General features: G+C 51.0%; 2 protein-coding genes and 1 long non-coding RNA gene across 5 annotated transcripts in view; 1 reads left to right on the forward strand and 2 right to left on the reverse strand.

Annotated features, from left to right (window-relative positions):
* Positions 1-10408, reverse strand: part of GNAS (GNAS complex locus) — a 66649-nt gene extending 56241 nt beyond the window's left edge. Inside the window, exon 1 of one of the 2 annotated variants that reach the window (XM_069548216.1) lies at positions 9731-10408. Coding sequence is in view for 1 of the 2 variants with exons in the window: in XM_069548212.1 (XP_069404313.1) it covers positions 9731-9773 (43 nt within the window). In the remaining variant the exon portion in view is untranslated. The remainder of the gene's footprint in view (positions 1-9730) is intronic. The other variant, XM_069548212.1, reaches the window with a different exon arrangement.
* LOC138417600 (neuroendocrine secretory protein 55) overlaps positions 1-10659 on the reverse strand; it is a 59939-nt gene extending 49280 nt beyond the window's left edge. Inside the window, exon 1 of the mRNA XM_069548218.1 lies at positions 9731-10659. Within this exon, the coding sequence (XP_069404319.1) occupies positions 9773-10498 (726 nt within the window). The 5' untranslated portion in view covers positions 10499-10659 and the 3' untranslated portion in view covers positions 9731-9772. The remainder of the gene's footprint in view (positions 1-9730) is intronic.
* Positions 2-27893, forward strand: LOC138417601 (uncharacterized). Of its 2 annotated transcripts, XR_011248218.1 has the most exons (5): positions 2-343; positions 1912-2096; positions 26448-26547; positions 26760-26854; positions 27379-27893. It is a non-coding gene; the product is annotated as an uncharacterized lncRNA (long non-coding RNA). The 2 variants fall into 2 exon arrangements; XR_011248219.1 differs by lacking the exon at positions 26448-26547 and having other exon boundaries at positions 11-343.

Raw genomic sequence — 27893 nt, forward strand, 5'->3', positions numbered from 1 at the left:
TGGGGTGGTTAGGAGCGGTTGGTGGGCGGGCGTATGGCGGCCAGGCCTGGGCCGCCACGAGGCCGGCTGGCGTTGTGGGGTCACTACCTGGCGCCCCAGGTCACCGAGGCTGAAAGAGGAGGTGGGGTCTCTCAGGGAGCAGCCCTCGTTTTTGCCGATGGCGGTGGGCAAACCCCTAAGGGGGATCCGCTGCCGGGGCGAGGCGAGGAGGAGGCGAAGGGCCTGCAGGTAGAGGGCCAAGACCCTGAGGAGAGAGGGGGCTCACTGCCCCGATGCAGAGGAACAGCCCCAGATGGATAAGGAGTTGAGGTCACGGGGATGCTGAGCCCTGCCGAAGTGGAAGGTCAGTAGGTGTCGCGGTTTGGAGCCTCAAGGAGGCCGCGATGGGGGCCCTAAAGGGATGGTTTACACTCACCAGGCCTCGCGCACAGCCCATGTCACCGAGGCTCTTTCCCACAGCACTATTCAACAAGGAATGGATGCAGAGAGTCTGTTCTGCATCCCCAGGAGCCTGTAGCACCTGGATTATTTGCCAGGAGAGCACACGCACTGACGGGATGAAGATCGGGCCGACAGTATCCTCCCTCCTAGAGGCTAAGCAACATAAAAATGAAAAGAAAGACCCCTCAACTGGGGCGGTGGGCTGGGGGGGACCTTGTTGGAGAAAATGGAGTTGCAGATGGGCCTCCACGGAGGGATAGATGGCTAGGCTGTGAGCAAAAGTGGGGGGATGGGAGACGTCGGCCTACCACGAACAAAGATCCAATAGTAAGAAACATGGCACTCGGCTGGATAAAGAGAACAGGTCACCTGGCCGGGCCTGGGGGAGCAGTGGGAGAGAGAGGCAGGGAATACTGGATAGTGTTTTTCTGAGGATGCCGTGGAATAGCAGGGCAAACAGTTTGGAGGCTTCTTTGGTAGGAAATGGAACAGATATTGAACTTTTTTTTTTAATCCTGCAAGTGAGGATTTGAGCCTAGTTTTAGGGCAGGATTGAAGCAGTGTGGAGGATGGTCCTGCTGAAGAGAACAAAGGAGACCCTGGCTGGTTGTGACCTTTAAGGGACAGAGAAACAGGCACAGTGAAGGAAGCAAGAAGGCTGGAGGGAGGGAGTCAGAGGGATCCCAGAGGACCCTCCAGCAGCCCCCGGGTGCAACATGCAAGGGTCAGGGGAGCCCAAGTCTGGCCCCTGGGATGGAGAAGTCAGGGAGGACCTGGAGAAAAGCTGGCATGGTGCCTAGCCAGTCTGGTTTTGGACCTGACAGAGGGGAGAAGGAGGTACAGTCTGGGTGGAGATTTCTTTCAGCCTGTCATTTAGGAGGACGGGACCAAAGTCAAGACAAGACCCCAAATTCAAAGTGACAGTTATCCTTATTAGGATATGAAATCATTCGATCAGATAAAATCTTCAAGGGGAGAAATAAATTTGGTGATAGACTCTCAAACACTTGGAGCACTGGAGAGAAAAAGGGGGGACATTACAGGAAAGAGTGGTGGGCCTAGGAAGGGCCAGGTGGAAGCACACCAGAGGGAAGAATTTAAGAACTGGTCAGCATTTAGATGGTGGTTTCTCTGCCTCTACACTGGTTGCCTTCTGGGGCCAGGGAGTTCTGTGCTGTGGGGACTGTCCTGGGCACTGGAGGATGTCTAGAAGCATCCCTGGCCTCTACCCACTAGATGCCAGTAGCATCCCCTTCGTTGTAGCAACTAAAAATGTCTCTAAAATTTGCCAAGTGTCCTCTGGGAGGCAAAACTGCCCCCAGTTGAAACCACTGCTGTGGGCTGAGAAAGGATCCTTAGACTTAAGTAGCAACTGCCTTAATTTGAAGGTAAATTAGGATCAGGAAGAAAAGGTTGTGGCATTTAATTCCAGTGTCCCCCTTTTGTCCACTCTTGTTTATTTCACTGTAGTGACTGGCTACCAGAATCTGAAAACCCCAAATCTCTTGGATGAGTGGGGATCAGAGCTGAAGCTTCACCACAAATCAGAAGTGGGACTTGAGAGACTGGCAGAAGGGTAGCCAGATGTCAGAAGAGCTGGCTAACCTGAAAGGCAGCTGGGTAGCCTCGCCACAGGGACCCAAGAAACCAGTATGGTAAGAGCTGGGGGTGATCAGCTGAGGGGCTAACTGGTGACCACTCTAATTGGTGGGACTGTCTGGCGAGCCCATTCAGGGCTGGTGACCTTATTGGCCAAGACAAACATGGCCTTGACCTGGATGGAGGTGGCCAGAGGGCAGTTTTTAAGATCTGCCATTATGATTTTATAATCGCAAAGTATTACATTAGGCATTGATTTCCAATTCTGAATGGATTTCTATCAGGGAAAAGGTAAATATTTTTAGAAATGAGCACAAAGGGGGAAGGAACATTAGTTAATGGGTTCATGTAGCCCAGAAGAGGAAGGCAGAGACTAGGCAGGGTGCCTAAAGAAAGACTGAGCTGGGGTGAAGCTGCAGCCTGGGGTTTGGCGCCCACCCAGCAGGGCTTGTGCTAGGGTCTGCAGTGAAATGGTACCCTGAGAGGAGGAAAGCCTGGGCTGTCAGAAGCCAGGTGGAGGTTTCTTGAAAATTGTGTATTCTCAACTACTTAAAAAGAATAGGGTTTCTACACTTCATGCATTGTGAAAGGATGGGAAATAATATACATGTTTCAGTCAAACACTGCACTTCTAAGGAAGTCAATCTGTTCAGATCTGACAGCTCAGGTGCCACAGGGAGTGATCAGCTGGCTTTTTGTAAAGAAGTAACCCAAATGAAAAGACAGCATTTCTTCACTGTTGATTCTTAAACGGCACCAGTGTTACCTGCAGGGACATGGCCCCCTTCCTTGGCAGCCCCACATGACTCCCTGCCAACACCCGCCCCCCAACTCCGTCTTCTGCTCTATTGATGCCTCCATGGCAGCACACGTCATAATCAGTGAACGATCGTCAGTGTACTTACGTCTGGAGGTTCTTATTCATTGCTAAAGGCACATGGCCTATCCAGACTGTAAGTAGCTGCCTATCAGCTTTCTGTTTTAGTTCATCCCTGTATCCAATAAAGAGAAAGCAAAGTGGAAGAGGGTCCCTTGAGAGGGAGGGGAGGTAGGCAAGAGAGAAGAGAGCAGAAACCAGGACAAAAAAAAAGATCCCTCTTCCCCTGGTGGTGGCATTTCCTCCCGGGAGGTGGGGGGATGGTTGGCAGGGGGGCAATTTGCTGAGCCCTCTCTGCAGCCCCCATGTGTCATTAGCTGGCAGTGGGTTACTGTCAGGTGAGGAAAAGGAGAATCTTTTCACCAGTTGTGAGGAAAAGGCTAAAGCAGAAATGGGAGGACAAAGGGAAGAGAATTCAGGCAACGATTACATTTCTCAGCCTCCCAGTGACAAATGTTTTCTGAGTGCTGACTGAGTAGCAATAAGACTTTGATGCTGTTCAATTAATTACTGTTCAATTAGGACTCACTGTGCCCATCCTTTTACCTCCCAGCATCTCCTCTGCCAGCCTCAGCCGGTGGAGGCAGCAGCAGCCTACTGCTGTCTGCAGAAGGGTCTGTGTGACCAGGCTATTTCAGCAAATGCCAAGTGCAGGGAAAATGCCTCCAATGGATGAGGCTTAGGAGCAGGCGCAGAGCTGACATTACAGACAGTGGCAGCCAGAGGTGTGAAGACTTGATCTCAGATTAAAAAGCCCCAGGGGCCAAGGGTTCCCACCAAGAATCCAGCTCTCTTTGTTCAGCTAGCCCCTTCGTTCAGCTCACTAGCTGTCCTTGGTGGCCCTCATCTTGGAACGGCCACCCCATTCTGTGAGGCTGGCACCTGACCCCCTTGGGCTTGTAGGGTGGATCCAGACATTCTCTACAGCCACCTGGATGGAGCTGTGGATTCCTCCTCTAGGCTGGCTGATGGTGCAGCCGAGAATTCCAGGGGAGGAAGTGGCTATTCCAGATTAGAGGAACAATGCCACCCTGGGAAGGGGACTAAAGGGGGCAAAAGTTGGGGGCAGGGATGGTGGAAGGAAATCCCAGAAGAGAAATTTGGCTTTAGTGGAAGCTCTGTTTGAAATTTCAGTAATTCTTGGTGGAAATTCCAGGCCCCCAGGGGCTTCTCGGCTGCATGACTTATTCCTCTTGACTTTGTAAGGGGAATGGTATATTTCACCTTTGTACACAACCTCAATTACCCAGAGCAAAGTCTCCTAATGAAATCTAATTGAGACAGCAACATAAGCCAGGGCACTTAGAAGCCGGCTCTTGCCTGGGGGAGGAAAAATTTGTCTTCTACAGCTTGGGGGTGGGTGGGGGGCAGTCTTGGACTCTGATCCTGACACCCCTCAAGTTTGAGATTTGGGGACTCTCCCTGAACCAGAATCCAGGACTTAGGATTTAAACCATATAAAGCAAGGTTTCCTAGGCTGTAAATCTTCCCATTTGATTGAAGCAGTTGAGGTGTATATATGACAGCTCGACTGCACCTATGAAATTGAAACTTCTGGGCCAGGCCTGTAAGACTCTCAGGGAGACAGTGACTGCACTCCACTGTCATCCTCAGCTGTGAAAAACGCTCTTCCTAATACTAAGCTGATGTTCCAGACTGCCATGGAGGTTCCGCTAAACCTTTGCCTCCCCAAATCTCTTGCTTTAGCCTGTTCTTTCTAGCCCTAACACAGCTTTTGTGATTCCCACCTCCAAACCTCAGCCTCCTTTCTTCCCAGGTGTCTCATCTCCCTTTTTCCTGTGACTTCCCCTACACTTTCCTTTTGTAGTCCTCAAATCTCCCACTAAATTACAGCACTGCATGCCCTGGAATGGGGAGGTGGGGTGCTGCAGTGCCAGCTCCTCTCAGACGTCCTGCCTTTACTGGTTGGGTGCTTTCAACAGGTGACAGTGGCCCCACACTGCACACTCTTGGCCTTGGAAGCACTAAGTCACTAGGCTGTTTACTTGGACTTCTCTGCCATGTGAATTCACTAGCACCAGTATCGGGGGTCTTGGGGGAAGAAACACGAGATTTAAAGAAAACAAACATCAGTAAAATTCATCTTATATATAGCCTTGTGATATGTAGCCCCCCCAAAGGTTAAAATACAGAATGAAAATGGGATGTTAAATCACTTAATTTGACATAAATTAGCTTTTCTTAAACACTTTTAAAAAAACAATTTCATGCATTTGCAACAGAGGTAAGATTGGTTTGGGGGAGAGTGCAAGAAAACCTTAGCTATTCCAGGAGTCCACAGTAGAGAGGCAGATACATGGTGTATCTCTGAATCTGTGGTATTCACATTTCATGAATGAGGACTAATTCAGGAAAAAATGTCTGAAAAAGCTCCTGGGAGGGAGCAATAATGAAGGGGAAAAAAAGGTTGAAAGAAAACTGGTTTATCCTAATTAGCTGCAGCCTCTGAGCCAATTTTTCAGGTCAGTCCTCATCAGGGCACTTGTAAGTGTTACTAGAACATATACTCAGCACTTGTGGTCAGTTTGAGGTTGGGAGCATTTGTCTGCTCTCTCCCCAAACAGCGAGCATCTCCAGGCTGCCAGCCCCCACCCTGAAAAGCCTGTCTTCTGACCCTGCGATGAAGGAGGGCAGATGAGCAAACAGCACACCTAAAACAAGCAGTAACTCTTAAGCTTAACAGCTGCTCTTCAGAAGGCTATTCACCCACCCCACTCCCCCATCCTTGCTAGTAAGAGGTTGTGGTGGAATTTTGAATTCTCTAACCTGTCTGCCTGAATTCTCTAAATCCTATTTATGGATTTTTTTTTTTCCTGACTTTTGCACCATTTTTGCCCCCAATGCAAAATCAGATTTGAGAAACTCAAATTAGACAAACACAAAACAGAAAGATTTCTTCACAATTGGTGTTTTTATTTTATCAACCTTTCATTTTGGGGGGAGGGAGGCTCCTTTAGCATTAAAATCATTGATCTGAGTCAAATTGGCTTTACTTAGTCACCCTGGAGGTACTGGGAACAGAAAGGGATGCTAGGACCTGCTCTTCAGCTCCTTCATGTTCCATATGAAGAAACTGAGGCAGAGACCGCTGGGCCTGACCTCAGGCCGCAGGCAGGGGTGGGCAATGAGCCTGAGGTCTTAGACCCCTCCTTCATGTTCCATATGAAGAAACTGAGGCAGAGACCGCTGGGCCTGACCTCAGGCCGCAGGCAGGGGTGGGCAATGAGCCTGAGGTCTTAGACCCAGCTATCCAGCTCTGGGGCATCAGAATTTAGAAAACAGCGACATTAATGGCAAACCCGAAGAACAAGATGAGGAATTCCAGCCCTCATTCTAAAACAGGATTAAAGATGTAATTTGAGAATCTCCTCGCCTCTTTGCTGGACAATTTTTAAGGGAAGGGCAGTCCTTGAGTTGGCATATGACATCACTCTGGAAGTTTGATTTGATTCTAGTGATTTGTTTGTAATCGGTCACCTTTCTGTTAAGAGACATACTTTCCCAGCCACCAAGATTTTTGCTCAGTTTCCTCTCTGTAGCCTCCCTTTACATGAAGTGCAGTGATAATATAGAAAAATTGAGTAAAATCCATGCACTTTTTTTTTTAAAAGCTCATTCCTTATCAACCTTGAAGTTTCAGCTTTCTTCCTCATTAAACCTTCTATCACAGCTGCTAAAACTGAGGCTAAAGAGTAAAGGGGTGATAGCATTTCCAGAGGAAAAGTTTCTAGTGCGTTAAACAGGCATTATCTTAATTCCAAACTTTAAAATTCCCAATTCCTGAATTCTGATAAACAGATTAAATGTTTTGTTTGCCAAACCTTAGAAATAAATCTTCATCATACTGTTGACACCACACAGTATTTGAACACTGATGCATGATTTTCCAACTCAGGTTCAGTTAAAAGAACACTTTTGTCCAAGAAAAAGCACATTTTTATTAAGCAAATGATTAATGTAGCAAAACAAAAAATCCTGAATATTGGAGCAGACCATTTAACCAGCTTTATTGACTAGTTTTCCCCTCCTCTTCCTTTCTTCCTCTCCAGTCGAAACTCGTAACTGGCTGATAATTCACCCCTGTGGTCAACTCTAAGGGTTGCTTTTTAGAAGCCCATTTCCTAAGTTGCAAGGACAAATAAGGCCATTCAAATGCTAATACCTCAGGGCAGCAGGGTGAGACAAAGGGCTAGTTGGGAGACTAGAGAGTGGGGAATGCTTGGAGAAGTTGCCAGAAACGCTTCTGGGAGAGAAAGGCAGGTAAACACTAGTGCTGTAGGTAGAAAGAGGGCTTTTTGAATCCTGTGTATAGCAAAAGCCCCTCTCCGTGGGGTGGGGGTCCTCCCCACAGGGGTTTGGTATGTTCCTCAGGTGTTCTGTATGTTCCTAATGACTCTTCTACCCTGGAATCAGGATGGAAGGAGGGAGGGGGTGGGGGAAGGGAACTGAGTGGGGGAGGGTAACAGGTTTTCTCAATCCGGTAGTTCGTGGAGGAGTGTCTGAAAGATGGCCAACACTGCGTTCCTGGAAGGGGGCACCCAGCCCCCTCAACTAACCTGGTATAATGCCTACAGTTAAGAAAGCCACCCTCTCCCGCGCAGGCTTCTGTTTAAAAAACAGCCCGAGACTGGGGTGACAGGTGTGGGCGTTGCACTGAGGACTTTTTTTTCAACTTTTATATGCTAAAGCAACATGTTTCTCTAATGGAAAACCCAGCTCTGCAGGAAAACAGTTCCCCTAGACTCTCCAACCTGGGAGGGCAGCCCCCACATTGAAAAGCCAAGGGCATCCTGACCGCAGCCGCCTATTCACCAGAGACCTTTAACTGGGTGAGCGCAGGCTGCCAAGACATCACCAGAGAAAAAGCCAGCACGTTCAATGCCTCCAATAGGAACACTGCGCCGCCGTTTTTACACTAAGTAGAAATGTTAGCTTTGGGGAGCCCCATTTCACCTAGGCAGTTTAACGCTTTCAAGCCAAAGACAGGGCACACCGGACCCGCCTCCAAGTCCTAGGCAGCCTTCAGACTTCTGGACACTTCCCCCGCTGCCCAAGGAAGCCCCCTCGCCGCTGTTTACTAGTTAAGACCAGAGCAGCATCCGAGAGCCATTAGTCAGCGCCGCAGCCCACCAGAGCGAAGTTTTGGGGCGGCCCGACGCCTTCCCCCGGGCGGAGACCTGGAAGGAAGACCCCTTAAGATATGTTCTGAATATAGGCTGAAACCTTATTTTAGGAGTCTAACAACCCGACCCGCCTTTTCAAGTCTCCAAACGCCTCACTTTCCCCCCAAATCCTTCTCATCAGAATAGCTCAAACCGGCACGAAACGAGACGCCCGCGCACCAAGAAAAAGATCAATTTCCAAGTCGGGGGAGGTTTTATAAATACATTTTCACTAACCAGTTTCTCCCCCCAGGGTTGGCGAGAAAGGCACACTTTACGCACCGAAGATGCGTTACCGGATTGCGGCCGTTTCTGTGCTCCAGCTTTGCCTTCAGGTTACAGATTCCAAACTTATCCCCACCCGAGCCAAAAATGGCCGGTGCGGGCTGCCAGCCCTCCCCTCCCCGAGGCTGCCGGAGCCTCCGGCCCCTTCCGTCTCTCAACTAATCACCCTGGGACTTGCGGCGGCTCCTACACCTTTCCCCAGCTCACCGGGTGCTGCGCTCTTTCGGAATGCGCTCTTTGGCTATGCGTTCTTTGGGGGTGCGTTGTGGGGTTCCCTGATGATAGGCGCGACTCTGTCTCCAGGCTGTTCCTTGTTCTGCTTTACCTTTCCGCTCGCGACCACCTCGCTGACCTTTTAGCTACTATCTAACATCCCCAGGCAGCTGCGCAAAAAGCCCGGGACCTCTCTAGCCAAGATGTACCCAGCCTCACCATCAGACCAGCTGCGCCAAAAGGTTGGCGATGCCGCGACACGACCACGTCCGTGCCCCCAACCCTGGTAGCCCGTTGGGCACCTCCCGAAACTCCCGTACCTCCTCTGCTTGCCCTCCAAGCACAGGTGATTCGTGGGGAACCGCCGGCTGGCCCGGAGAGGTCTGCTACGAGGCGCGCAGGCAGGTGCGCACGCTTTTTGCGGCGGTCTCTGGCCCGCCAAGCACCCGGGGACGGGCGGTGGCGGCCAGGACTGGCGCACAGCCGCGAGGGGCACTGGCGCCGAGGCCCCGCGGCTGCAAATTGGCAGCAAAGGGTCCTGGGCTCCAGGCTCCAAGTGCCTTAAGCGCCGCGCGCGAGAGAGACTTTCTGGGAGCGGGCAAGTCTCCGGAGTTCTCACCCAATCCCTGCCAGGTTACTTTTCGCACATTGCAACAGTGTCGCTACAGCGCGGTGGCTCTGCTTTCCGAAAGTTGGCGCGAGCACTTCTGAGCCACGTTTTTGGCACCCGCCGTGGCCAACTGGTTTGAGACTAGTTTCTCTAGAAGGGGAAAAAGCGCATAAAATAAGTGACTTACCCGTGCCTTCTGGGTGTACAGCTCGAAACCTGGGGTGCGCCCGGGATTCAGTTGCGCGGGTCCTGGACACCAGCTCGGAGACCTCTGGCTGTTTCCAGAGGAACGCAAAGACGCCCCACCGTCCAACAAGCGTTTGGCCACCTGGGCGCCCACCGGCACCCTGGGGGAGATCTGGGGAGCCCTTCCCAGTTGGTCCTGTGCCCCTGCCCCTCCCGGGCTGGCTCACTGAGCCCGCTCTCTTCCCGCTTCCCCTCTAACCTGCTTTTCCTCCCTCCCTTCCTCCCGCCGGTCCTGCACCGACCCCAGACTCCCCAGTTTAGCAGTGGGCAACCAACCTGGGTCAAAGAACACAAGGAGAATCCGGGGCGCGTCTTCCATTAGTGACGCCGGATGGGGATGGGCCCCCTTTTGGAAGGGGACTCGGGGGATGGGTCGCGGCGGGTGGGCTTCTTCGGCTTGCAGCGACGCTGCTGCTCCTTCTCCTCCTCCTTTGGCTCCTCAGACTCTTCGGGGTCCCTCGGATCCTTGTCCTCGGGCTCTTCCCGTTGTCTGGGGCTCTCAGACTCCTGAGTACTGGGCGGCGCACGACTCGGGGAGGCGTCGGGGCTCCGCAGCCTCAGGGCGCTGAGACGCTCGGTGAGAGATTGGTGGAAGGTGGGGCGCTTGGGCACCACGGGGCCCCGCTCGTCCTCGGGCTCGGTCTCCGGCTCAGTGGTGGGGGCTGTGTCAGACTCGGTCTCGAATTCGGTCTCGGACTCGATTTCAGACTCGGACTCGGTCTCGGATTCGTAGTCGAACTCTTCTTCCTGGTACTCTGGGCACTCGGGAAGGGAGGGCTCGAGGTCTGTGTCCTCGTGGTCAGATTCAGGGGGCTCGGGGAATACCTGGGCTGCAGAGCGGTGGTGGGCGTTCAGGAAGCTCCGGCGCTGGGCAGCCGCGCGCTGCTGGGCGCGGGTGCTGGAGGTGGCAAGGGCGCGGAGGAGCGCGATGGAGCAGGAGAGCCAGAGGAGCGCTGTGGCTGCCCGGCGGCCTATGGGTGGGCACAGATCGTTGTAATTGTGGCGAGCTCGGCGCCCTAGCTGAGGTCGGGATCTACGATCCATCCTCACGCACACTCGGCGAATCCGACCCACCCTCTGGCTCTGCAGAGAGCAGCTCCGAAGCGCATCGGCCGCTAGAGCCGAAAAAGGTGCTCCTCGCGAGGGAAGAAGCTGGGTCCGGCGGTCCCAGCCCCACCTCGGCTCGAGGGGAAAAAGGGAAGCACCTACCTTCCTGACCACTCAACTTTCTAAAGCTCCGCGCCTCTGCTTGCCTCTCTGGGCATAAAGAAAGGATGGGAAAAGGGGTGGGAAAGTCCGTCTCCTCCGGGGCCCCTCTCTCTAAGTCTTAGACTCTGTAGCCTAAGACTCCGAAGAGGTGCCTCCGCTGGTCCTCTCGCCTGGGAGAGGAAAGAGGAGACTGAGGCGAAGACAGACGGGGCTGAGAGGTTCTGCAAAGTTGCGCGCCCGGACTTCTGCCGGGCATGTGCAGTAGGGAGGCGGGGGCGGGTCCCCGCGCGCTGCGCGGTGGCGCGGAGCCGAGGCTCAGACCCTAGTGGACCGGCAGGTGGCAGGAGGGAACCTTGTTTGAAAGGTTTTGAAGGACGCGAGCGGCGGGGGAACCAGGCGTGTGCCATGGGGCGAGCGAGCCAGCCAGCCAGCGAGCCACAGGTTAGAGTGTTTGCGCAGCGGGGCATGGGTTCTCCATGGTGTCCGGACCCCTCCCCAGCTTCTCCAGGGTTATTGATAAACTGAACAAAGCCTGAAGCAGCTAAAAAATTTGCAGATATTCTGTATTCTGGAGGAATGAGCGTCTGTACGTCACTATTAAACTATCCAGTCCAGGGCATTTTCCAAGGGCTTAATATTATAGTTGGAAAAGGGTAATCTCAGGCAGTCATTAATCGCAGATCTCGTCTAGAGACTGTAATTTGAGACGTTTCCAGTCCTTTCCCCCCAGGTCTGAAGCGACTAATTAATTACGGATTCGCTAAGAAGGACAACCACAGACAGACGAGGTGATGGTTTACACGTCCCCAAACCCGTTGGTGGGCCACCCTGAGCTCTAGCTGAGAACGCGGGCTGAAAGTCTCTCTTTGCCCAGAACATCCCTCAAGGAAGATCTGTGCTGATGTTCAGTACGTGCAAACCAGTTCGCCGACCCTGGAGGGCGCTGCAGGGCATCCGGCTATCAAGGAAACCGCCGGGTACCGTTCACAGATCTTTTCATAAACAGGTTTTCAACAAAGTGCGGTTATTCATCAAATATTGAATGCCTAGCTCTTGCCAACCTCTGTTCTAGGTGCTGAAGATGCTAGAGTAGGAAGAAGAGGAAAGGAAAGGCAATCTTATATTAAGGAGAGAATCTTTAGGGCTAATCTTATGTTAATCAGAGCATTAAACCACTTAGGACTCACTCCTTACCCATCAGCATTGTTTAATCGAGTATGCATTCTACGGTATGAGAAAATTTATTGGGTCAACCAGAGTATTAAGGCTAGGGGACAGCTAGACCCCCTAGGCCATACCGTTGAACCCCAAAGGAGATGAGACCATCTCTTGGCCCTGGAAAATCAAATGAGCTCCATGTTCTCCTGGAGGGGATCCCTGGAGTGGTCCTTGCTCGGGAAAGGGTGGTACTTTGGAAGCTCAGGGGTTCCAGTTGCAACTTGACTGCTGCTTCTGCCCACCTTATTCAAATACGGAGCATCCCTTTTGCCCTAGTGACAGGTCCACCAGTGGTACAACTCAGCAAAACCATCTTCCTCAAGTCTGCAAGCTTCCTCAAATCCTGCAACCAGCAAGCTTCCAGGTGGCACAGGTGGTTTTTCTTGTCTTTGAGTCAATGTGGCGGAGACGTCAAGAGTCCATGAGGTGATTCTTTTCCTTATGGCTCTGCTGGGTCTTTATTCCTGCACTTGGACTTTCTCTAGCTGTGGGAAGCAGGGGCTACTCTTCGTTGTGGTGCTCGGGGTTCTCATTGTGGTGACTTCTGTTGCTCAGCGGTTGTGGCACACAGGCTTGGTTCCTCCATGCCACGTGGGAGCTTCCCGAACCAGGCACTGAACCCGCATCCCCTACATTGGCAGGCGAATTCTTAACCACGGGACCATCAGGGTAGTCTCTCCTCTATGAGGTGATTCTGCTTTACCTTCTGTGGTAGTCCACAGTAGAGTGCCCTGCATCCACAGCAGTTCCTCAGCATGGTGGGGTGCACCCTCACCCCTTTCCTTCCATGTTCGCCTTAGAGCTGTCAAGCCCAGAGTTAAGACCTTAGTGAGATCCTAGCCACTGTTTTGGACATGTGGAGGTTTTATATCTGCGTCTTGGCTGTGAATGGCCTTAAATGTTCCTGACCTGGCTTCTCGGCAGTGCCTGTCTTGTGTCTTGAGTTCATTGAGTTCGTTTGTAGTATTAAAATACTGATCGGTCTAATAAAGTGGAATCGATTTGCAAACCTCGTCAAAGGGCACATATCTGCATTCTTGTCGTGCCCTCCACCTCGGTCCAGAGTGACCGAAAGGGGTTTACTGTCACAGATGTCTGATGGCACGAATCACATATGGATGTTATTACAGGACAGGGGACAGGGTCCTTTGGAGCTATAGATCTCAAATCCTGATCTCTCAGCCCCACCCTAAGACATTTCCAAAGGTTCTGCTCACATTGACCCATCTGCTTTCTTTCTTTCAATCAGTGCAGCCCCCCTGACAGTGAATGGAACATAAAAGACATCACTCAAGTGGTTCTTAGGGCACTTTGGGAAAAAATCAGGCAGATGTGGGTGCTGCTGAATGCCCTTTCAATGGAGACAAATGCCAGCTGTCAGCAATGAGGGGGATTATGATTCTTTAGTGGACATAAGAAAGTACTTCGTTTTGCAGGAGTGCTTTCTGCCTGTAATGGAGATGGCAGCTCAGAGCCGATCCACTAATACACAAGATACACAAGATTGCCTGCATTATTAAAAAAATGTGCATTACATAATACATAGTTTTGGACTACAGTCTGCATTAGAAATTGCACTTTCTTTGCAAGATGCATTTTAATCAACAAACAAACATTTAACAAAGCACCACATTGAGAGCCCCAGTCATGTATAGGTACAGGTACATTTCTGGCGTTCATTTGACATGGGCTCCGAGAGCAGGACCACCACACTAAAATACTGTTCCATCTTGTACTTAGTGCCGAGGCCAGGCAAATGGCTCCGTGCAAAAAACGCTCTTTAAAATGCATTACGTGTATGACTTTAAAAGTGCTTGCTGCAGGATGAATTTCAAAAAGGAGCAAGTGGTGATGAACGACCTCAGGTTGTTACCAGGCTAAGGAGCGAGGGGCGGGCTGTCTGCGGTAAATAAAGTGCGGATGTATGTCACCTGCGGGGCTCGGCCGGAGGGTGGCCCCTGAGCCCATGGGATAGGGAAATGCAGTTCCCAGTTCATCGTGAAGAATATTGTCTCCAGCCCTTTATAAGGATCATCCTGGGGAAGAGGCACTAAGATGTCTTTTATGTGGCTTGGGAGGGTAGAATTAGAACCTACGGGATACCTTTCCAACAGGCTGAGATGTCAGCTCCGCCCAAGGAAGAGTATTTGAACAATTAGTACTGTGAAATGGAACGGCTCTCAGGAGGTGGTTGGCTCTTTGTCAGGAGCAGCATTAAATCAAAAGACAGGGGACCACATATTGGAGATGTTTTCCCCAGGACTCCTGAGCCAGGTGGAATTAGAACCCCACGCTCAATGAGTTTTTTTCAAGTCAGACTCTGATTTCATGAAAGGGGCCTGGAGGCCCTGGGAGAGGAGCTGGGGCTCTATCAATGGACATGTTCTTCCAACTCGGCTTCTATTTCAGAGGCATTTGAAAGTGCAGGTGACTCAATGGCAGGAAGGAATGTCTGGGTGGCAGTTTCAGGACACAAGCAAACAGGTGTTAACTGGGAAGCCTCAGCTGGTGGTGGGTGGGCCTTTAGTAACCAAGGTGGGACTCTGGCTCTCTGCTCCACAATTCACTGGCGGAGAAATCAGCCATCTGTCTATTCATTATATTGGGCCTCTTTGCCTCCCTGCCCTGAGCTGTCTCAGAAATTAAAATGAAATGAGCTGTATAGCAATTGTACATTGAGTCACTTCTGTGACCAGGACAGTCTTCCAGGCCTATGGGGAGATGGAGGTGACTGAGAGGGGACCAAACCCTGCCATTCAACAACATGCATGTCAGTGGGAAATGCCCCCAGTTATTAGAGTGGATTGCCAACAGGTGGCAAGTCCTCAATCCTTCCCAGATGGGCAAACCAGGGAGGGAAGCCGGTGGGCAGTGGTTATGTCAGGGAGTGTCCATCTGGTGGGTTTCTGCAGGAGGTGGGCTCTTCCCTCGTCTGACTTTGAGGCTTTCTTTTCTTTTCTCTTGTTTGAAGCCCATTAGAAGGCTTTCAAGCCACGTGCCTACTGTGTGCAAAGCCCTGCTCTGGCCCCTCTGGGGAGACAGATGACTCACAGGAATTCTCAGAAGGCTTGCCGGGCCATTGTCACAGGTCCCCTCAATACCAGTACATTTTCCAAGATGAGACGGAAGATAAAAGAGTGGTTCTGCTCCTCCAGGCGAGTGGGTACAATCACTCTTGAACATATTTTTTGGACAATCATTTGAAAAGGTTATTTTTGAAGATGGAGAGCTTTTCAAACTTTCCTTTGGGTAGAAATTAATTCAGGGAGTTTGAAGTGCTCCCCACCCCTGACTGTGGCAATCAGCCAGAAGGCTCAACCCCTCCAGCCCTGGGAATTTGGCGTCAGCCCTCCTGCCTGCCCCCTACAGAGGTCTGGGTTCGTCTCGCTTCTCTGGGCACCATGTCACTTACTCAAGCAGCACCGGTATCGATTGGCTCTCACCAGTAGAAAGGGCCACAGGTCTGGGCCCCTGATTTCGTGATTTTGGGAGCACTCGCGTCCAGAGCAGAAGCAGACAACAGGAGGGAATCATCATCTTCTGACCTGGCTGGCTTCTGTTGTTGGGATTGCGATTCTCCATTGTGTGTCCTCGTGCAGCGCTGCTGGTGTTGTCCTCTCATGAGTGGCCTTCGTTCGCCTTAGCTTTGTGCTCTCTCGAGGTTCTCCCACCAACCCTGCATCCACCCGCCTGCCCACCTGCTCCTGTCATGGGCGGAGCAATTTCTAGGCTCCTGATCCAACAGAAAGTGTCTGGAAGGCCCCTCCCCCAGGCAGGGTGTAAACTTGGGTGGCCAGGGCCTCCTGGGGTGGGATGCCTCTCTTTCTCTGCCTCGACTGTGGCTCTTAGTTTTCGTGTGATGTGGTCCCAGGTTCACACTGGACTCTGGCTCTCTTCCTGCTCTTTCCTGGAGAAATGTGGACTGGGCTCGGTCACCTGCCCTGCCCCAGCCTGCCTGGTGCCTTTCCGTGGCCAGCACTGCCCACGGCCCAGGTGATGCAGTGTGAGCTGCACCCTTTTCCCTGTGCGGCAGCCCTTCGTGGGGATGGTGGGCGGTGGGTGAAAGCACTGCTGATGGTAGAGGGCACTCAGCCGTCAGGAGTATCCTCGGCACGCCGTTTTGCTTTTGTTCAGCTCACCCTGACTCCCACCTTGTCCCCCAGCCACTGGCATTAACAGAGAGCCTCCACGTTGTTTTTCTCTGCTCTGCTAAGGGCCTGATTCACCTCTCTAGGCTTGGTCCTGGCTGGGGGGCAGGGTGAGGCAGTGGCGGGCCAGAGGGAGGGAGAGAGTCTGCTGGTGTCATGGTTCAGGCTGACGCTTGGAGCTGTCCTTTGAGGCCAAGCTCTTCAAGATGTGATTAGACCAATTTTACATGCCTAGTCACTGAGGCTCGGGTAGATTGGGACTGTTTCTATATGGGCAAAGTGAAGTGGAGAATTGAGGCAATTATCTTCAGGCAAATGATGCTGGGCTCTGTAATCAGTCGGTTCTGATAACTAGGGAATCAGCCTCATTCATGGTGGTGGTGCTTGAGTTGAGGAGGATTCTAAGGTATTTGTTTGTTATTTGCACTTGGCTTTGTTTTTCCCCAAGGCAGTCAGGGGAGGGCCATCCTACTGACACAGATGCGAGTGTCTAGGCTGTAGGACCTGTCAGCCAGGCAGGGGTGGGAGGTGCTCTGGACCAGCTCCCTATGAGCAGGTCCCCGGCCTGCTGGGGTCCAGCCTCTGCTTCCTGCTTCTGGCAGATACCTGCCTCCCCTTCTTCCCTCGTCCTGAGATGTAGGGCCAGAGGATGGACAAGATCACTTCCAGGGCCAGGATTATACAGGTCTCGGTAGGCCCACAGTTAGACATGAACTGCTGGAGTTAATGAAAATGTCACAGAACTAGAAGAATGAGAGAACAGGTCTTCTTAGATCAGAAGTGAAGACTCACTCTTGACTGATGATGACTTCTGGACCCTCTCACTTCCATCTGTTTTTGTTTTGGGTTTGTTTTTTTTTTTTTGAGGGGGAAGCCTAAAAGTCATTTAAATTGGGAGGTTTTCCCTTTGCTGGTCTAGAAATTTCTTCCTGAAAGAGCCGACACTTCCCTCCCAGCTCTTCACTGGTGAGAGAAGGAAAAACAAGACTTGTTTTCCAAATGGCTGAGTTTGATTGGTTTGTGGCAAGTGAGGACTTGAGAATTCCGGATTACTTTCTGGAACAATCTGTGTAGCTGGGAAGTCGAGGGCTGCGTGGGGCCTGCTGGATGCCAGGCAGGTGGGCAAGGGCCCCTGACTAAAGAAGTCGGAAAATAATCTGGCACCCTCTGCCAGCACCTCTGCCACCCCATCCTCACACTCACAATTGGAGAACAAGATGAATCCAATGAATTTCAAGTTGTGATTTGGACAGCCTAGGGATGAGGAGGTAGGGCTTGCGATGACTCTAGGGAAACACACTGGAATTCAAAAGGTTTTTTTTTAGATTGCCAAGAAATCTTCATCTTTGTCACTTTGAAATTTTCTGGTATTGCTTGGTTTGGTTTAGTTGCAAAGTCGTGTCCGACGCTTGCGACCTCATGGATTGTGTAGCCTGCCAGGCTCCTCTTTCCATGGGATTCTCCAGGCAAGAATACTTAGAAACTCTAAAACATCCTGTTCCAAACTGAGACAAGAAGGTTTTAAAAACTATCACTCTATCTTTAGACTATGGGGACAGTAGTGGGGCCTGTGTATTTTTCTATTGGTAGCGAATTTGATTCTGCTGTAGTAAGTTGTAGTCTCTTTCCCCAGTATTTTAGTTGGTTTATAGCCTTAACAATTATCATTTCATACCATAGTTTAAGATCTGCTGGGATAAGAATTTTCTGTGTGCTCTCAGAATCCTCTGATTGTTTTGCCCATTTATTTTTCTACAGAATTTAAGAATCATTCTTACCAAATTCTGTAATGACCTTGGTGATGCCTTGACTGGATTTTGAGTCAATCTATAAATCAAGTTGGGAAATAGCGTTGTTAAGCCTTCAGCCAGAAGTTTGGTCTCTTCTTCGTTTGAGTTTCTATTTCTTACATTAAGGATTTGTGTTTTCTTTATATAATTCTAATATATCCTTTGTGGAGTTTGATATATGAATATGTATCAAGTATTTCCCAAGTGTTTGATAATGTTTGTGGCTATTGTGAGCAGAATCTGCTTTATCATTATATTCAGGCTGTTGATTATTGTTTATAGAAATGGTATTGATTTTTGTGCATCTTTCTCTTGTTTTGCTCCCTTTAGAATTGGTTGGTTTATGAGGCATCCGGGAGCTGCTCCAGCAAACGCTGAAAGGTGGCTGTGGGAAGGTTTGTAGAAGAGAATCCCGTAGGTAGGAGAGAGTCCTGCTAAGTCACTGGTTGCCAGATGCCAATGCACAGTGGAGTGAGAGAAATCGAGATGATGTCGTGGGGTTTCCGTCAGGTTAAGCGTATTCCTGGAAGGGGCTGTCCTTGAGATGGAGGCTGCAGAAGCTTCCTACCTTTCGGTATTTCACTGTCATTTCTTTTTGGATGACAATTGATAGCAACCTGAGGCTTTTTGTTGGAAGATATTAGAGGACTTTTTAGAAGTTTATTTAAAATTTGGTTTTTATTTAGTTTTTTAAATGACAGCATATTAAAAAAAAATTGGCAGCCTAGGTTGGCATTCCATATTAATTTGAACATTTTAGCGTTTTCTGAAATGTCAAAATCAGGAACTTCCAACTCATGTCCAAAGGACTTCACAGTTCTGTGTTATTTGGTAATTCTGGGTTTTCTTTTTTAAATTTAAAAATAAGTTTTGGTTTAACCTTTTGTCTTCTTCTAGTTAGTCTTGTCATGTAGTTAGATTCATGTTTTTATTTCTTCCTTCCTCTTTTCCTGTTTTCTTCACCCTTCCTCTGTGTGCTGCCATGTTCCTGAGGCGATGTGAGAGACAGGAGTCATTGCTCCTTTTCTAGAGGAGATGGGTGCAGTGGGACATCCTCACTGCGCTTCTTTGTTTAAAGGGATTTTCTCAATGTCTTTTCTCTGAAGCTACTTAGGTGGGTTTTAAAAGGAAACAGGGACTTCCCTGGTGGTCTAGTGGTTAAGACTCTGAGGTTCCAATGCATCCCTGTTCAGAGGATTAAGAGCCCACATGCCGTGTGGCATGACCAAAAGTGTACAAAAATAATAATAAAATAAAAGGAAATAAGATGGTATCCTATGAGAGGAACTCAACAGAAAGGCTAGGATGAGAGACAAGAAGCCGGATTGGGAACAGCTGGGGCTGGAGGTACATCTTGCCTCCTGCTTCATAGCTAACTAGTAGCACTACCTGTTCCATCTTCTGCCTCCACAGTTGCAAAATAAGGTCCTTCAAGGGTCTAAAGAAACCTACCTTCCAGAGTTGTGAAGGTGATCAAATGAGGAAAGGAATTAGCAAGCAAACTGGTATTGAGCTGCTGAAATGATAGCTTAATTGATGGTAGCTCAGTTGGTGGTGGTGGTGGTGGTGGTAAAAGGCAAGAAGCCAGGAAGGCGATGGTGCTCCTCCCAGAGAGGCAGGAAGAACTTAACGTAAAGTTGGGGCAGCCAGTCAAGTTGGGTCTTGTGTCTTAGTGGCCTCTTATGTACCGTATCTTTATCTATTCATCTCTTGAAGGAAACTTAGATTGCTTCCATGTCTTGGCTATTGGAAATAGTGGAACATGTATCTTTCTGAATTGGACTTTTTGTCTTTTCCTGATGTATGGCCAGGAGTGGGATTGCTGGGTCATATGGTAACCCTGTTTTCAGTGTTTTGAGGACACTCCATACTGTTATCCATAGTGGCTGCACCAATGCACATTGCCACCAACAGGGTCGTAGGAGGGTTCCCTTTTCTCCACATCCTCTCCAGCATATGTTATTTGTAGACTCTTTGGTGTGAGATGATACTTCATTGTAGTTTTGTTTTGCATTTTCCTAATAATTAGTGATGTTGGGTATCTTTTCATGTTCCTCGAGAGGTGAAATCTTAGCTCCTTGGCAGTACAGGTGGGGAAACTTGAGGCTCAGAGGTGGGACCTGCTAGGAATGGCAAAGCCATCTCTTAGATGAGAACTTTTGTGATTCAGGGTTAGTGCCTGTTCATTCCAACAAGTGAGGCATCTTCACTGACATGCGGACCGTGAGCTGAGGGCTCGGATGTCAGCCCCATGATATCAGCTCTGCTTTTTGTGAGCATCCAAATGGACAGTTCCCGGCTTCGCATTCTTTTCTTGATCACTTTAGAACTGACATTCTGCCAGCTTCTTGTTAAAGAAAGAGCAGAGCAGGAACTGACCAGAAGTGGTTTGGAAGCTAGAAATAGAACTGTACCTGCCCTTAGTAATCAAGCCTGGCAGAGTCCACCCAGCAACCAGGAAAGGCCTGGGCAAGGTTAGAGTGAAGACAATTTGGTGGCACTTATTTCTGCCGGTTGTTCAAAAATTCACCCAACTCCAAAAGCACCTGTTAACTACTTAAAGCTTGTCCCCCAAATATGGAAGTTAGGCACAAGAAAGACAAGTCAGTTTTCTCAAGATGTCTGCTCCATGAAACCTGTGACATAGCAGCAGCTCCTCCCTGGCATTACTGTGAAAAATTTAATGTTTAATTACATGTAGAATATGTAAACTAGTACATTACATAAGAAGTTTAAAATACTAACTAGAGCTAAAGGCCAAAGTCTGCCTTAATAACCCTCAACTTGTGACCATCTCCATAACCCACCTCTCGAATGCCCCTGAGGTTACCAGCTTCACATACTGGCCAGTTTCCACAGCAAAATTGCTTTAAAAAAAACAATAGAAGTAATATCTATGCCACTTTGTGGCTTTTCACTTGGCCCTGTATCTTGGAGACCCTTGGCTGGGTCACGGAAGCTGCCTGGCTCTTAGATTGTCAGTCATCATCTCTGTCTGAATAGAAGATGCTGATAGTTCCCCCCCACCCCCACCCCATGCACTTGGTCCCTGTTAGAAGACCATCACCCCTGTCCTTTCACCTGCTTCTGTGTATGTGTTCACAGGGGCTTCTCTAGGGTTGATCTCAGGCAATGCGACTGCTGAGGTGGATCTAACTGTCTACCTGGGTCACAGGTAGACACAGGGCCTTGGCTCAGCCACCCTTCAATACAAGGCCACCGGTTTGATCCCCAGCAGCACATGTGACTCCACTCTCCACACCACCCTGTTCTTCTGGCTTGGATAGCCCAGACCTCCCCAGGGTGGGCGTGAGGGCTTGGGGCTGGGTCTCGGGGGTCGTGACCTAGACTTCATTATTCTTATCTCTAATGGGTCAAGAAAAAAACACTGAACTTCAGTGAAGTTTATTTCAGAATCTGCCACAAAGACAAAGGGTGGAAAAACCTCAATAAGAGATCTGAGAAGAGAGAGGCCGTGTATGCTGGGGTCAGGGCCACTTTTAGTTCTTCTTGAAGGTAACTGAGCTCCTGTAAAATAGCACTGTTCACACCGCTACTACGGGGCAGCTGATCGTTTTGAACCCAAGCAGTAGACCTCTTTTCCTAATCCTGGATCTGGACAGTTTAAGTTCAGAATGGCTGCAATTTAAACAATGTTCTTCGGCCTTTTAAATCTTGGTCCTCCCCCTGCTCCTACCCAGCCACTCATTGCAGGCATAGACAAGTTCGTCATGGTGCACAACTAGGGTGACTGTGTCATTGTCATCCAAATGGGACATACTTGAGTGTGGAAGGCAGTGCTAATGAGGAGAAAGGTGCTGAGATGACAGGTAAACCCTGGCTTTCCCTTAATAATAGTATTAATAATGTGGCACTAAAATACATAAATAAAGGAGGTAATACAATTAATAATTTAATTATTTTAAACGATATTTAAAAGAAGTCATTCCCATCTCAAAGTATTTTTCAAATAGGCTTGTGTGGGATGAGAGAGGGTCTGCGGTTGAGAGCACTTGTGGAGTTGGGAGAACTACCTGCATGAAGAGTAATGTGCTTGTCTGTTTCTTTCTGAAGTCACTATGGAAACTTGGGGCAAAGAGCAAACTCAGGAGAGAAAAATGGGAGCTTTCCAAGAGGTTCCTTGGGGCGCTCCTGACCAAGAGCTGAGCCCTGTTGTTGAGGGCTTCCTTCAGCAGCAGCTTTGGTGGGCTGGCAGAGCTGTGGAGATGCTCCAAAGCACAGGACATGGAGCCGAGGAGGCTCAGTCCAGCCAGGTGGCTGCCTATTGTGTGGAATGGCCACTTCTAAGCAGATAACATAGTCAGAATGTTCTGAGCTCAGTAGCAGCTTAGAAATTAGAAAAGCTTTTGCAGTCTCTTAGAAGTGTTGAGATCATTTGTGCTCAAACTTGTTGCTCCTGTAGCTTCATGATTTTGCCATATTGCCACACTCTAGCCATGGAATGGTTTTCTTTAGGTTCACTTGCTTTCTTTACGTAAATGAATTTGGTTTTAAAGGACAGTTATACCACCATCACTTAGCTCCTGGCGGCGTGTTTCTTAAATACATATACAGTATGCCAAGATCAATGCATAGCTCTTAAAACAGATAGCGGTGGTCCTCATCTCTGGAAATCGGCCCAGACACCGCCTACATCCAGTCCAGCACCCTCCTCTCCCTGATAGATACTCATGTGGAACCCAGAGGGGTTGTGAAGACAGCTGGTCTTCCTGTATCCCTCACCATCAAAGGGGACAGGTTAGATTTGGCCCCAGAACCAGGAAAGGCCTCTCCTGGTGGACACGTGGTGAGAAGAGTTCTCCCATGCTGCAGTGCCCTGTGGAGTCTCACCAGGACCCAGTGGCTGGGGCGGGTCTGTTTTCAGTGACACTTGCCTTCTCATAATACATCGACAGACGCAGTTGTCTTGCTCTGCTTTTACCATGACATTTCTGCCACTTCACATACTTCAGTTCCATTTGCAGACGCAGCCAAGAACGAGGCTTAATGAGGGGCTTCACCCCATGCATGCCCTTGGCCTCAGCGAGATGCCTCACAAGCAGCGCCCCCAGGCCCAGGAGGGCTGCGGCTGCCCTTCTCACTCAAGGGTTTGGTGGGGGAGGGGTCTTCCGTCGCACTTTCTGTTTTTGACTGACTGCCAGAAAATGCCAGGAAAGAGAGCCTGTGCCTGAAAGGCCGTATTCAGACATAGTGAAGTTCAAAAGCAAGTGGTCTATGCATGATGAAGGCAAAGTGCTGTTCATGAGCAGCATATGGTCAACCCAGATCAACTCATGTGACGTCTTCACTGCCTCCATGAAAAGGTGGGCAGGGGAGCAGGGGGTCCAGTTGATCAGGTTACCGCCTGTGCTTTCTTGGGTCAGCTGCAGGGTTAGAAGGCTCATCGTGGTATTTTTAAACACTGAATTTAAAAGGTATGCACCAGTGGAATGGGACATCTGACACCAATCCGAGGCCTGGGAGGAGGGGACTTGATGTTCTGTCACCTGCCAGGACCCACTCCCTTCTCTGCCAGAGAGTACCAGCGCACACTAGGCCCTCAGCAAACTTCTGTTGAATACTTTTTTGACGTGTATATTTTTAAACTTGTTATGGAAGTTTCCAAGTGCCCCGAGGCAGAGAGGGGCCAGGGCCCCAGCACGTCTGCATGGCCATCAGCCCCACTGCCCTGCTTCCCTTGGTTGCCTCTACCTTTTCTCTGGGTGGACTTTAAAGGATCTCAATTCCAGAAATCATCTCATTTCACCCCTACACTTTTTGAGTTCTTTTAGGGGCTGTTGAGGCCACCCTCTTCCTCCATTCCCCAGGGGTGAGCATGTCGGGTCACGAACCTGCTTTCCCTTCTTCCCCACAAGATGTGTAACCACAGCACAGACCGAGGGGGCCTGGCCCGAGGAGCAGACCTCACTCCTGCGAGCCCGAGTCTCCCAAAGCCACCACCCGACATCTGAGTTCCCTCTTAAAGGCCCCAGTTGCTCACTGGAAATGTCCTCAGTTTCCCCAGCGAAGTGGACACATTTCCAGTGAGCAGGCAGGTTGCAGCTGTGATCTTTCCAAAAGAATGCACAGATGGAGCCGTCAGGGCCCAAATCAGCGTGATGTCAGTTGTCACCATCCGTGTGGAAAGATTTTGCCCCCGCCAGCTGCCGGGCCCCTTGTGCTCTATTAATCCCAGGGCCGTGGGGCCCGTCGGGGTCGGCAGCCAGGCAGGGGGACAGCTGTGGTGGATGCCGCGCCACGCTCCGTGCATGTGCTCTGTATCCTGGGCACACAGATGCCGCAGAGGCCCCCAGCCCGCGCCTGTCTTCTCCTTGTAGGGTCAGGAATGGGCTGGGCTGACAATACCCTTGACACAGGAGCCAAGTTAAGAGCTGAGAGATGGGGTGGAGGGCTTGGCCGCCGCATTCCAGGTCAGCTGACATGTTTATTGGAAGCGGTGGCATGTGCCGGCCAGTGAGGCCCTGTATTCCAACAGCTGGGGGCACTAGGCTTTTATGTGCCAAGGCCGCACAGATATTTTTAATGTCCCAGGACACACGGAAGCCCAGTCGTGGCAGGGTAGAGGGGCAGGGGGGTTTGGAGGCCGCCGCCTCGCTATGGCCAGATATGGTCAGGAGAGTGGGGCGGGATTAGGTCTGGGAAGCAGCCCAGCATGTGAAGAGGTAGCGGGAAGGTCATGTGAGTGAGCTAAAGGCCCTGGCAAGGGGGGTGGGGCAGGTGAGGACTCTGAGCGGGTGCTGGGGACAGGGGACCCACCCACAAGGGACAGGTCTAGAGGTGGGAGGTCAGCAGGACCCAACCCCCAGCGCAGAGGGGAGTGGGAATACAGCTTTGGTTTAGGCCCTGGTTTTGGCTGTAGAACAGACCTGAGCACCTGCCTCAGCACCCCACCAGTGCCCCCTGGGCAACTGTTCCTCTGCCTAGGACCTTTCTCCCTTCCCGCACAGACTCCTAAGTGCCACCGCTGTTACTAACAGCAGGAATTCATCTGTGGATGCCCGCCACCCCAGAGGGGAGCTCGACGCTGCCCTGAGGCCTGAACCCACCCAGGATGTATTTCATCTGCACAGATTTTTTTTAAAGTCTGCCTTCTGTTAGCCACGAACGTTTCAATCATAGGAGATTTTCCCAAAAGCTTTGGAGATTTGACTTTTCTGGGCCTAGGGAGCCTTTGGTTGTCTGGGGCCCGCAGTCCGCAGGCCCTGAAGCTGAGGGGCGGCCGCCCCCTGTCGGTGAGCCACAGACCCACCACCACCTGGCCCCGTCAGTCAAGGCTGAGCAGGCCTGGCCTCTGTAGGCATCTGCACTTGCCTCCTGCAGTAAAGTGGAGCTATTATTATCTCAGGAGGAATGAGGGCCGTCAGAATTAGCCTCTGAGTGGCTGCCCAGGGCCTCCTTGACTTTGTCTTGACATTGGGCTGAGAGACCTGGGCTCATGGACCTGCCTGGAGTGGCCTGGCCTGGCGAGGAGGCAGTGGAGGAAGGGGGCAATGAGCCCTCCCTGGGCCTTCACCGAGCCCATGGGCCCAGCGAGGTAGCCTGGTTTTCTCTAGCGGCCGCTTAGCAGTCTGAACAGACTCCACAGGGTCAGGGTAGTGACCACGGCTACACCATCTGTGCAGCTCTGGGCCTCTCAGCTGTGGTTAGGAAGGCACCAAGGAGGCTGGGGCAAGGCTGAAGCCTGGGTGTGGCTCAAGGCACAGGGGAGGGAGAGGAGGAGGGCACTGCACTGGGGGTCTCTTAGGGCCTTCGGGGCCTTGGTTGTGGGCCTCGAGTAATTCCTATTCCTGTGCAGAATTTCCTCCTGGTCCTCTGTGGTTCCAACTTCACTATTGCTTGTCCAGGCCCCTGGGAAGAGCCACGGCAGCTGTGACTACTGCTAGGCCTTCAGGGACACCTTCCTGGGGGATTGGGAGGTCCTCTTTCCTTGAGGAGCTTGGCCTAGAGAAGCTCTCCTCCTGCCTTGTTTGTTCCTCTCTGTTTGATGAGTCTTTTCCCTGGTGGCTCAGCGGGTATAAGAATCTGCCTGCAATGCAGGAGACACGGGTTCAATCCCTGAGTAGGGAAGATTCCCTGGAGGAGGAAATGGCTACCCACTCCAGTATTCTTACCTGAAAAATCCCACGGACAGAGGAGCCTGGTGGGCTCCAGTCCACGGGCATCACAGAGTCGGACACAAGTGAGCACACACAACAAGCGGTGCCTGCTCTCCCAGGAGAATATTCATTCGTTCAATCTTCACAGTAATCTGAGAGGGAAGCTGAGGCACAGAGAGGTCAAACAACTTGCCTGAGGCCACACAGCTGGAAAGTGGGGGCGCCCAGATTTGAACTCAGATGGTGGGTCAGGCTGGAGCTGGGGTGGCTTCCAGAGGCCAGTGTCTGGGAGGCTTTCCCTCTGAGACCTTCTGTGGACTGTGTAGTAGAGGGTCTCTGCTGCTTCTGGGCCCTTCCTCAGCTCCCGGGGCTCAGTCTGTCCTGAGCTGGTTCCTTGGGGCCTGGAGCCCACGTGGTGGGGAGGGTGCCCTGCTGGCCTTACGGATACCAGCAGTGCCTCCCCTCCTCTGGCCCCCTTTGAGGAGGCCGCTCATCCTCATCTTCCGGACAGGGTGATACAAGTTTTCCCGGGTTTTGTGACCAGTGAGGAGAGTGATCCTAGAGAGAGTTCAGTACGAGAGCCACTTCCCTAGTCCCGATGGGAACAGCAGGTACCTGGGGGTTAGCTGCGGCGGGGGGAGGGGGGGCAGCAGGTGGGTGCCTGGTGCAGTGTGTCTGCTATGATGGGGGCTCCTGGACACCCCCATGATCTCAATGGAGCCCCGCCCATAGTACTGCTCTCTGGGTGATTGACCTTGCTGGGACTAGAGCCTTGGCACAAAGTGCTCCAGGCCCCCACCAACAGGTGGTGCCCCTTTCTTAGGAGACTCTCCAGGGTAGGTTCCTGTGCCCACCCACCCTCTCCCACCCTGGACACTTTTTGGACCTGCTCTGGACCTGGTAGCCCTGTGGTCTCAGGTAGGTGACATGACCCATGTGGGTTTCCTTGTCTGCATGATGGTTGGGTGACGCATCACGGGTTCCACCAGCTTTTTCCCTCCCATTGTGAAGGAGGCCACGCCATAAAGCTCCCCACCCCACCCCTGCTCTATAGCATGAGCAGGGCCTCGCAACTCTGACTCCTTCCTCTGGCCAAGTAGAAGGGCTAAGGCCAGCAGGAGTTAACTTCACACAGGTGATCTGTCTGAGATCATGTTGGAGGCCTGGGAGAGCTCCACTCAGCCCATTTCATTACAGCCTACTCGCTTTCACCTGAGAAGGGGCCGTTCTCAAAATCATGGCTACTTCTCTAAATCAGCAGACAACAGCCTGAAGAACACCCGTTAACGTCCGCTGCACTGAGGGCTGTTTTGGCTAATGGAAGGAGGACACCAAGTTGAAGATCCATCTGGGTGGGACCTTGGGGGTTGTGGGCATGTTGTGGTGTGTGAGGGGGTTGCTTATCCTGTTAACCCTTTGCCCCCTTTTGTCTCTCCCCCAAGCCTTTCTGCTTTCAGTGTCCTTGGAGCCATCAGCAGCTGTGTCCCCCACAAAGCCCTGACACTACTCTGTGTGGTACTACTGAGCCTCCTTAATGTCCCTCCTGGCTGTGAAATCTTAGTGCTTCAGCCTCTTCTTGATGGGTATCTCATCTTGCCCTTGAAGGAGAGCTTTGCTCAGAAAATAGAGTCCTGGGAGGTAAGGTGTGGTCTTCGCCCTCCAATAGAACCCACCTATACTTAAGGGTCTCCATGTTGCAGGGTCTGCAGATATCAGTTAGACTGGGGTCCTGTCTGGGCCAGCAACGGGCCTCTTAGAAATACCTCATCACAGCTGACCTTAGGTTCATGACTGGGCTTCTCTAAGAGGCCTGATTAATTCATGGTGCCCCCCCCCCGCCCACCCATAGCCACCCGAGACACGAGGATTTACTGTACCAGTTTATTGCCAAGCTGTATTGGTTGATAAGCAGGAAACTCCAGACCATCTGTTTAAAAATAAAAAGTTAACAGCAGCA

Source organism: Ovis canadensis, chromosome 13, assembly GCF_042477335.2.
Source record: "Ovis canadensis isolate MfBH-ARS-UI-01 breed Bighorn chromosome 13, ARS-UI_OviCan_v2, whole genome shotgun sequence".
In the NCBI taxonomy this organism is placed as follows: Eukaryota; Metazoa; Chordata; class Mammalia; order Artiodactyla; family Bovidae; genus Ovis; species Ovis canadensis.